Raw genomic sequence first — 11,999 nt, 5'->3', positions numbered from 1 at the left:
CCAACCTCCACCAAATTACTATAGTCAAGAGCCATTCCAGGGAGCGTACCAAGATGATGAATATGGTGGACCCCCTTGTAATTACCCCACCATATGCTTATGAACCCCCTTTTCAACATACCTTTGGACCACTACACTCAGAAGCCCCCTACTACCAAACACCATCACATGATTCTAACCCTTACATACCATATCAACCACAATTCCAACCCAGTTACTCCCAAGGACCACCACATCCATATCCATCAATCCAAGAGCCTTATGATCCTACTTATGATATCTGAGCAGAACAAAAGTCAAGGGATCATCTCAAGGAAACAATGGATCGATTTCAAGCAACCCTGCGTCAATTAGACCGACCGGTAAACCGAATGGCACCCGAAGCTTTCATGGCTAAAGAATCTCAACTTGAGAACAAGGAATTAAAGTGTGCTATGCAACAAGTGGAAAAGAGGGAGAGTGATGAACCACCCTCTTATCATGAACCTTTCTTCCTAAATAATGAGCCTTCACATCCACCTCAACCTTCAATGCATGATACTATTGGTGTTCTTCTTCAAGGGCAAAGAGAGATGAAACAGGGAGTACTAGAATTCACGAATGCCTTTACCGAGGTAGTAAATCGATTAGCTTTCCAACATCTGAGCACTCAAAGTACTCCCATGGGTACATGTGAAGAATCAAAAGAAGAGCGTAGTATGAAAGAGACACTAGAAACTCCGGTGGACAACGAGGAACATGGCTTTGTATTGGAACAAGTGGAGGAAGCCATAACAGTTGCAGAGGAAGAAGTGGTTGAAGATTTAGGAGATGCTGAACCTCCATGGGAATCTAGAATTGTAGAGTACCCCTCCAATAAGAGTGAAATTGATGTCAAGAAGGCCAGTGCATAACCTCCATGGCATATTCCTTATGAAGACTTGGATGGGATAGATCAAGAAGTAAGTTTTCTTGGTGATGAGAATCATGCATCAAGTCCTCCTAGTGATAAATCTACATCCTCAAATGAACTCCTTGAGTATGAAGACTCTTCTCTGATTGAGTCTGCAATTGATGTGGAAGTAGAAGCCCTTCGAAAAGGATGGACGAGAGTTGAGTACGCTTTGTCAAGAACGTTGGAGACTTCTCCACCTAGGTTGTCGTCTACTCCTTCACTTGAGTGGGTAAAACTTATCTCTGTTCGTCTTCCTATCCCACTTGAGTACGGTATTCTTGAAACGGACGGCCAACTTAGGAACCTTTGTGGCATTAAGCGTAAGAGAAGAATGTTTAGTGGTTGGAGTTACAAATCAAGGCTTATCAAGGTTGATACTTCAAGAGAAAGATGTAAGGGCTCAACTGGTGATAATTTGGTTAGATTTAAAAGAAGAGTTTGGTACTCCGTAGAGAATTCAGAGTGCTTGCCACCCGGATGAAACCATGATGATCAACTTGAAGACGGATGCAGAAACAAGATTTGGGATCCAGGCATATATGAGGATCAAATTTGGGAGCTCAAAACTTGTGAAAAACTCCATCAAAGCTTGAGAAATTTACTTGGTATTGATAGAGCTTATTGGAAGTCCAAGCATTGGTAGAAGTTTCAGGATGAGTTCAAGCACAAGCCGCCATGACAAGGAGCTCACCAAATGTCCAACTTAAGGACTTTAACTAAAAGTGCTAGGTGGGAGACAACCCACCATGGTATGATCGTTCCTTTTCAATTTTAATTTTATTTCGTTTTGTTTGTCTTAAAGTTTTGTTTTATTCTATTGAACCTGGAATCATTCATAACCTCCATATCAGCATTTGTATTATGCATTCTGCATGTTGCATACTGCATTAAAAAAAATGCACGCGACGCGTAAGCGTCGCTGACGCGTCCGCGTCACATGTGCATTATGAAGAAAAGAAATATGAACAGAAAGTCACGTGAAAGCGTGGCTGGAGGCGCGCCTTAGGCACAACTATGCCCACGCGACCGCGTCAATGACGCGTCCGCATCATTTTGAAAACAAGCCTCCCACGCGTCCGCGTCACCCACGCGAACGCGTGCCCCAAAATTCGACGTAAAAGAGGTGTATGGCAGCAAGTTATGATGGAGCTGGGCTAGAATGATGCTGGAAGCACCAGCCCTATCACACGACCACGTGCCCCATGCGGCCACGTCGTTTTTAAACTATGGCCATTCACGCGATCGCGTCAACCACGCGATCGCGTCACCCTAAAATTTGGCAAAATGGGTTTAAAACAGAGAGTTGCGCAAACGCATGGCTGCCCTCGCGCCATTCGCATAAATCAAGTCACGCGACCACGTGACCCACGCGTCCGCGTCACTTGAAAATATCACAAAACACGCGAACGCGTGACCCACGCGTCCGCATCGCCTGCATCGCACAACTTATCCAGATTAGTACCAATTATCTTATCTTTTCTTCTCTAATCCTAATTTCTTCTATCTTTTCTTCTTTCTTCTTTCTTTCCTACTTTCTTTTTCTTCATCATCCTTCTTCACTTCCATTCTATTTTACTTACTTATTTGCATACTTTCTTTCACTGCATTTTCACTTTGTGCATATTTTTATTTTTTTTCTAAATTTATTATTTTTTATTAGTGTTAAATTTTCTTTTTTCAACTGTTGTATCTTTTCTGGTATTATTTTGATGCTTAGTGACTTGTTTCACACTGTTGGATGATATTAATTATCTGTCAATGCCAATCTTTTATGATACCTGTATTCCTTTTGCATTGACATGAATTTATATTGTCTTCATTGTCTACTGTCTCTTCCCCTTTGTTGTAATTTTTGCACTCCTGATTTGTCATGTGCTTCTATTATTTTCTCACTTGCACGTTGTAGCTAGCATGTAATTGAGACCCTTATTATTTGTCATTAAACACCCATATTTTATTTGTTTCCATCTTTGTTTCTGGGTTACTTTTTTTCTTTTTCCCTTCTTTCAGGATGGCCACCAGAAAAGAAAAGGAAAAGAACTTCTATATGGGAAAACAAACAAGTCCACCTGCACAATCTTTGGAGAAAAGTGCCAGTTGGAACAGCCCGTCCACCTGCACATCTCAGCATGCACCAAGGACGGTGCAATCTTTAAGTGTGGGGAGGTCGATATTGATCTCCATGGGTTAGTTATTCTCTTCTCAACACCAATGTCTTATTTTCTTTATTAGTTCATTGTTGCATTGCATAATAGATTGCATGTGTAGTTGATTGTTTGCATTTACGTACTACTTGGTTGAAAAATAATAAGTCTTTCTAGGACCCTATTTTTGAAAAATTTCACTAATTTAAAATCAAAATTTTTGTGTTAAACTTGTTTGAAGTTGTATTTGGGACATAGTTTTTGAGCCAAAGAACACACAACCTGTGAGATTTTGAGCTTATTTATATGGTTACATTATTTAACCATAATATTTTATTTTTGTGTGTTTTCTTCCCTATGATTGCAATCTTTGTTTTGTTCCATTCTATATGTCCACTATTTAGTGTATTTACATGCTTGCATATGATTGAGGCCATTATTTGTTATTAGCTCACTTATCCCAAATAAGCCTACCTTTTACATCACCCTTGTTAGCCACCTTGAGCCTTTTTATCCCCATTTATTCTGTTCTATAACCACATCACTAGCCTTAAGCAGAAAAATAATTAAATATCCCAATTAAATCTTTGGTTAGCTTAAGATAAGGATTGTGTAACAATTAAGTGTGGGAAAACTGTGGGAACATGGGTTAATAAACGAATATGTTATGTTTTTACTTTGATAAAATATTGAGAATTTGGGTACCTACTCATGTGAGACTAGAAAAATTAAAAATCCATGTGTATTGATAAGTTATGTTTATTTTTCTATTTAAAAAAAATAATTAAAAAATCCAAAAAAAATATTCAATAAATAAGTAAATAAATAAGGGGACAAAATTACCCCAATGTTAAGTTAATGAAAAATCAATGTATATGTGATAAAATTAAAGAAAAGTTGATACATGAGTATGTGATGCAAAAGTGGGAATTTTGGGTAGCTATGCATGAATTAGAATTATATAGAGTATATGTATGTTAGGTGAAAGCTTAGGTTAATTAAAGATTCAATTTATAGCTCACTTAGCCATATATATACCCTCACCCTTACCTTAGCCCCATTACAACCTTGAAAAGACCTCATGATATTTGCATTGGTACATTAAATACTTGTTGATTGGTTAGATAAAGAACAAAGTTTAGAAAGCAAGATTAGAGAAGAGTAGAGTGAATTACCATATACACTTGAGTCATTAGAGTGCATATAGACTACCAGTGAGGGTTCAATGCTTGATTCTATGTTCCCTGCTTTCATAAGCTGTCTTCTTACAAGTTTACTTGTCTTTATTGTATAATTTTAATTAGTGAAATTTGAATTATTTTTGTCTTGGAGAGCTTATTTACTTTTAACCAAGTAGATAGAAACATCTTAGCATGTAGTTGCATTCATATAGATAGGTTGCATTTCATACATTCTACCATTCCTCTTCACTCCCTTATAGCTTCTCTTGAGCTTAGCATGAGGACATGCTATTGTTTAAGTGTGGGGAGGTTGATAAATCACTATTTTATGGTTTATCTTGTGCTCAATTGAGTGGATTTTATCAATCTTTCATACACTTGTTCATACAAAATGCATGTTTTACATTCTCCTTCCTGATTTTGTGCTACGATTGAAAACATTCTTCTTTGGCCTTATATTTGCTAATATTAATCTTCTCTTATTACCATTCGATGTCTTGATATGTGCGTTAAGTGATTTCAGAGATTATAGGGCAGGAATGACTTAAAGGACAGAAAGGAAACATACAAAAATGGAAGGAAAGCACAAAAATGGAGTTTTGAAGAAAAGGCAGCGACGCGAATGCATGGACGACGCGAACGCATGCCTAGCGCGAAAATGCTGTGACGCAAACACGTAGATGATGCGGACGCGCGCCTTGAACAAAATGCAATTAACGCGTACGCATGACAAGGAAAACTCCAAGATGATGTGAACGTATGACCCACGCGAACGCGTGATAGATGCCACGTACAGGAATCTGCAGAAAATGCCCCCAGCGATTTCTGGACCCTTTTTTTGGCCCAAATCCAAACCAGAAACACAGAATATAAGCCAAAGAATGGAGGAGTCAAAATAGATATGTAGAACAACTTAGTAAGAGACAATATTCACATAGTTTTAGGTTTTAGATGTAGTTTTAGAGAGAGAGGTTCTCTCCTCTCTCTTAGGATTTAGGATTAAGATTTCTCTTATTTTAGGATTGCTTCTACAATCACAGGTTCAATATTCCTTTAATTTATTTTCTGCTTTTATTTATTCCAATGCTTTTACTTGTTAATGTTCCTAAATTGGCTTATTAACTTTTCCATGTTAAGATTTGAATGTTCTATTTAATATATTTTGAGGTATTTCAGACTTATGATTGCTTTCTTTAATTTATGTATCCAAATTATTTTCATTCAAGTAGATTTTCTCCCCTTTTGGCTTTGGTTAAGTAATTAGCAACACTTGAGTTATCAAACTCAGCTGTTGATTGAAATTGGAATTCTTTGCTGGTTAATTTGTACTCCAATAACTCTAGTCTTTCCATAGGAGTTGACTAGGACCTGAGAATCAAATTAATTTGTTCACTTGACTTTCTTTTGTTTAGCAAGGGTTAATTAAAAGTGGGAGCAGAATCCAATTCTCTTCACACCTGATAAGGATAACTAGGATAGGACGTCCAATTCTTATACCTTTCCAAGAGATTTTATTAATTATTAATTTATTTTTCTTGTTATTTAAATTACTTGTTCCTTATTTTAAAAAAAAAACCAAAAACATATCTTTTTACATAATCAATAATAAATCATACCTCCCTGGAATTCCTTGAGAAGATGACCCGAGGTTTAAATACTTCGGTTATAAATTTTATTGGGTTTTGTTACTTATGACAACCAAACTTTTGTAAGAAAGGAATTCTTGTCGGTCCAGAAGCTATACTTACAACGGAAATTTATTTGTGAAAATTCTAGATCGCGCGAGAGTTTCGTTCTTCACATACTTAACATAAACTAAACATATACTGAAAAACAAAGTATCACATAAAACCTAATTTCTATTTTCCGCCATGTTCATCTAAAGAATTCATCCGTGCAGCGATGTGCAGAGGTAGCTCTCCACATTGCTGTTGGACCAGATAACTCAGCACACTCCCTATTGCCTGCCTCTTCATTTTCTCTGCTGCTAATTCATCATCCATTGCTTTCCTCTTCAATTTTTTGGTTGTCACCTCTGCCTGAAGTTCACACAGCATCCTTTGGGCCTCTTCTACTTGAACTTTATCCACCGGCGGCTGCGAACTCGGACGGAAGAGTTGACTTGGTGTCGGCCCATGTCCCATCCTACGCACTCTACTCGGGTGCTCTTTACCGAGAGCTTGGGCAAGGGAATCATTTTCTGACAAAATTCTTGTAGATTTATCCAGCTGCTCAATCTCAGATATTTTTTCCTACAGGCATAAATAAAATTACACAATCACACTAGGCTAATAGCATACTCAAGACATTTTAATAACTAAAACCAACATGTTACAGCATAAATGATTAAGTGTACTTACACCAATCCTCCGAGCTTCTTCATGTATATAGCTGCCATCAGATCTTTTGTGCTTTAAGATCCATACTTCTCCCCTACCAACTATCCTCCCTTGTTTTTGTGACTGTGACAATACAATTTATGACATGAATTTCACTTCTTTAAATTTTTTCAATAATTATTTGTTGTTTTACTCTATAAATAAATCAACACTAAATGCCACTTATACTAGATTACAAGTTTATATTACCTCTTCTTCCCTTGTCGTAGCCAAGCTTTTAGAACTGTCAGTATGCGTGTAAAGTTGTTTCTTTCTATTCAGCACGTTTTGCTTGCACTTCGCCTATTAAAATCAACAGTAACCTTGATGTAATTAAAGTAATAAATATAACTATTTAGCATATATATATATATATATATATATATATATATATATATATATATATATATATATATATATATCCTACTTTGCAAGAGACTCAATATAATGGGGCAGTAAGTATATTAGCATGGAAATTGAATAAACTGTACATAATCTTAAGTTAAGTATTGCTTTAACAAGAACAATATTTATATGGATGCTATCCCTATTTATATATAAGAAGTTAACAATATTATTGTATTTCTAATATGCAAATACAACCCCTAACTCTCACCACAACTAACGAAAAAAAGCCTTAGCATGCATGTGTGACATAGCCCAATAACAATTATATGGCATAAATTTTAATAATAGGGGTAGGCAAATTAAATCAAATATCTTTTACGGGAACAGACAAAAAATAAGGTTGTAATAATAAAAGTTGGTGTACATCAATCTCATCATCATGCATGTATATATTATGATTTTAGTCAAACATTCCTTCTGGACCGTGACTTATGCTGAGAATTGATATATTAAATTTAATTAAACATGTATATTAATTAACAGGGTTCAAATTCAAATCAATTGTAATATAAACTATTTATATATATCAAATCATATCAAAAAATGATCAAAATTGCATTTTTAGACTTGAAAGGATTTCATTTTTAAAAAATTACATGTATTAGATCAGATTTCGGATCAATAGTTACTAGAATTGAACCGGTTAAATCACTGAATCATTAGGTTTTTGATTTAATCGGTGGGTGACAGATTGAATTGGCCTGGTCATAATTAAATAAATGGGGTACCTTTGTTGCAGGATAATTACGATAGTCAATGAACCACCTCCAATGCTCTCTAGGAATTCCCTCCGGGCACTTCTTAAGATTCTGCTCAAGTGTCCTTGTTGGTTTATAATGCAAGTCATACAGCCTCTCCCTTGTGTCCTTCCAGGACCTCCCCATTTATTGCAAAAGTGTTTTCTTGATTCTACCACTGCTATCCTGAAAGTGGAATATCTCCTGCGACGACAATGCCCACCTGTAAGTAATTGCAAGTTGAAAGGTTTGATATGATCAAACAATGCCGAAAGTCATTACCTTTATGCAATCATCATAAACCTTGTCTTTGCCCCGCACCTTAGCCCAACTCTTTTCACAGATAGGAAATTTGCTGTAATCAGATCCCAGCGCTCCTAGAATGCCACTCAACAGGCCAGCACCATCTCCCACTGCTTGTAGTTCCTCATTGAACCTCAGTATGATCTTGCTACCATTAAGAGACCACTCCATAGTCTCCCTCACACTCATTTTAGCTTGCTTGACTATTCCTTCAGAATCTATAAATAAAGAAAAAAAATCTTATTTATGTGAGCCATACATAAGTATATCATTAGCTAATCAATTCAAAAGTTTTATGGTTCAACACTTGTTACCAATGACATCAACATCCCAAAACTCAGTAGTCTTTCGTCCTTTGTGCTTTTCAGCATCAGTAGTAGAAAACATCCTGTCAATGTGTTCATCAAAGAATCTACCTCGGTTGCCTCCGGGTCAATGTCTTCATTGCACGGTTTCGTCACTTGTGAACTGTTAGCAGCTTGTGGCTCAGGTCTTGGTTCGCTCCTGGGCGAACGAAAGGGTTGCAGAGGAGCCGCTGTTGAGACACCACCATTACTGGGGGGCGGAGGGATGAGCCAGTCATCGTCATCAGATGGTGAAGACACAGGAGGTGCAGCTAGAGGCTGCTGACGCGGTGGCTCCGCTCTTGTGCCTTTCTTGAAGCGAGCTTTCCTGGGCATCTTAAAATCCTAATATAAACACATGTAGCATGCCAAAATAGATTAATATCTCATGGAAGAATAGAATAATTGACCAACAAATAACTGATATTTCTCTTTCACCTTCTATGTCGTATTAAATTCCCAAAATTAAACATTGGATATTAGCTAAAATTATCTACATTTACAGGATGTTAAAGGAACCACCGCGTCTTAGGCTAATAGCATTACTCACATTATAACTATGTAACAAGATAGTAAATACCAGTATATATACGTACATGTATTAATTATATTAATAGCATCTCTTTTTCCATATGATCCAACTACATATAAATCAGAAAAATCAAAGTCCAAAAGGAAAGCTGTTAATGGACGAGCACACTAATAAAGCCTTAGGACATTCTATTGGAAAAATGAAACCTAGTACACATAGCATAAATAAATTACTAGTTTTCCTAATTTTCTAATTGCATGAGCTACGTCTACTATATTAGATTATTAATTACAATTATTAATATTCCTATTTATCACAAGTGTATTTATTCTAGATATTTTTAATTAAGAAACTATAATTAAAGTTAACAGCCATCATTAATAATCATTGTAGAATTAATTAAGAAAATATGCCTAAAGAATTAATTAACAACCCTCATTACCCCTTGTGAAAAATTAAATCAGAAATTAGATCAAACTATCAGTGGCCATATTCTTTAACCCCTTTTTATAGTGACATTGAAGATACGAACATGCAACCCCATCCCCCTCCCCCCAACCAATTATATCTTATCTGTGAATGTTCATATCCATATATATTTAGAGTTAATGTAAAGTTGATAAAAATTAAAAACAAAAGAATGATTGCATGCGAAAGAAAAGGGTCAGCATCTCAATTAATTAATACTTGTGACCAGTGGATGTCAAGTAATGTGATTTCTTCATAATAGCATTGATATATAGTGCACCCATTCAACTAATTCGACAGGTCACAACATAAGAAACTGACCCAATATGAGGCACATAACTATTAGCATGAAAGAGCTGGAACTTGTTACCTCAACGAGCACCTCGACCGTGTGGAAGAGGAGTTGACTGACGACCGTGATGGAGCTAAGGGCGCAACAATGCCGACTACGCTGCGCAGATGCTCCAGCGTGGGTAGTGAAAATAAGGATTCATCTATGGGAGGAGTGGGGATGTACGAGCGATTGGGGATGCTGTGAGGAAGATTAGGTATTTATTTATTTAGTTTAACCTCTTCAAGGTTTGACAGTGGTGTGGGCCTTGACATATAGAAAAAATAAGATCTTCCTGATGTGGGTCAAACTGATAGTATAGTACTACTACTAATTCAAACAGGTTTTCTTAAATCTAAAAAAGGAATGGATGAATTCTCAAATAATACTACTACTAATTCACGGTTTTCATAATTATAAAAAAAGAATAGATGAATTTTTAAATTTGTTCACTAAACTCATCCTAAAAAACAGTAAAACTACAATATTATATATTCTACCAAATTATATCTAATTTAAAGACTAAACGTAGTACATACTAAACTAATTTGACTTGATTTTTATTATACTATTCTAAATCTTCTAAGCATATTTGGAAATATTGTGGGATGAGACAAACTAGCCTGCTTATTTGAATTATTTAATTGAATATTGGAAGTCAATTCAAAAAATGAAATTTTACACCTTGTATTTGTTTTGAAGACAATTTCCAATATGTAAAAGTCATTATAGCCGGATGGTATACAGTCTAATTATTTTACATATTTAAAACAATTTCCCAAAGACATCCTTTATATCTTGTACTTATTGAAATTCACTTCTATTTTTATTACTAAAGACAAATATAACTGCTACAAATATCTGAATAGTTATCTTTGAATAGCTGGCTCAAATAAGCAAAAAAATTTTAATCATATTTTTAAAACATGGGATCACGAAAATATAACGTCAATTAAATATCTTTGTATAATAATCTCTAAATATATTTTTAAACCATGAGATCACGAAAATCCGTATCATAATCTAAACTACATGTTCACAGCCTTGATAAAAAGAAAGAGGAGGGATTCTTCAAGACAGTGGTAGAATGTCTACCTGAGAAGCTCTTGAAGGATTAACGAAAAACATGACTTGGAATTATTTAAAAATAAGCAAATTCTTATATATAACATGCATTGAATTGTGCTTGAAATGAGTACAAATTAAGTTTTATGCCAAAAGTTAAAAACGTCTAGAAATAACAACCAAGACATAACCGGCCTTCAAGGAAACAAATTTTGATCAGTAACATTATTTGACAAAACACCATCAAAATATGACAAACTAGAGATGAATCAAAATATCTTGTTCTCGTCTGGTATTTTATTGAGGTCATAATTTCTCATAGAAACCTTGTGACCAGTCGAAACAACCTCATCGGAACTCTTGCTGGGCACGGGATCTTCTTCCAGTGAGTCTTGAACTATCTCCCCTATCTCGTTTGTTTCCTCTTGAAGATTCTCTTGTGATAGTCCTGAAAGTTAGAGCGTAACAAAATGCTTGGAATAAGATTACACATTTTATAGAGAACATGGTCAGGATACTATATTCTACAAGGAATGTTGGACTTACATTCTCAGAGTTTAGTTAGTCCTCTTTCTATGAAAATGAATTCCTCTCGGGACGCAAAATCCAGTTCAACCAAAAGATTGTTCTCGCATCGGGCCTAAATCAGAACAAAGTGATCATCAGAACAATTTGGCAATCCAAGAGCTAGGGAGACAGTACATAGGAAAATCCGAACATGTTCAGGGGCAGGGTTTTTTCGAATCAATTCGAAATGTGATTGGTGTAATTGAAGGAGCAAGAGAGCCTGACCGGTATGTCAGGACTCCATAAAGTTGACTCAGCAAGGACGACCAAAAGTTTTACTCGTTTACTTGATAATCTTTACTGTGGTAACCTTTCTCAAAAATACTAGAAAGAAGGAGACAAGAAAAATAGATTTTGCATTAAAAAATGTGGCTTTATAAAAGAGTTCCTTCATAGCATCACAGCACACAGCAGCAAATGGTCAACCTGACCTGTCATAATTTTTAGATGATTCACCATTTTCACAATGCACAAGCCTAAACTTAGACCAAAGTGATCATCAGAACAATTAGGCAATCCAAGAGATAGGAAGACAGTACATAGGAAAATCTGACTATGTTCAAGGACAGGGGATTTTTTGAATAAATTAAAAATGTGATTCGTGTAA

At 35.8% G+C, this 11,999-nt stretch overlaps 1 protein-coding gene across 1 annotated transcript; it reads right to left on the bottom strand.

Annotated features, from left to right (window-relative positions):
- Positions 1 to 5,963: 5,963 nt before the first annotated feature.
- Positions 5,964 to 8,762, bottom strand: LOC112786264 (uncharacterized). Its single transcript, XM_025829661.2, has 5 exons — positions 8,065 to 8,762; positions 7,774 to 7,986; positions 6,848 to 6,940; positions 6,620 to 6,721; positions 5,964 to 6,511 (listed from the first exon to the last, which is right to left on the bottom strand). The coding sequence occupies exons 2-5, from the start codon at positions 7,927 to 7,929 to the stop codon at positions 6,119 to 6,121; spliced, it is 744 nt and encodes a 247-aa protein (XP_025685446.1). The 5' UTR covers positions 7,930 to 7,986; positions 8,065 to 8,762; the 3' UTR covers positions 5,964 to 6,118.
- Between the last annotated feature and the right edge of the window lie 3,237 nt (positions 8,763 to 11,999).

Source organism: Arachis hypogaea, chromosome 20 (assembly GCF_003086295.3).
Source record: "Arachis hypogaea cultivar Tifrunner chromosome 20, arahy.Tifrunner.gnm2.J5K5, whole genome shotgun sequence".
Lineage (NCBI taxonomy): Eukaryota > Viridiplantae > Streptophyta > Magnoliopsida > Fabales > Fabaceae > Arachis > Arachis hypogaea.
Note: the sequence above shows the minus strand (reverse complement) of the source record. Positions and strands in the feature narration are given on the sequence as shown.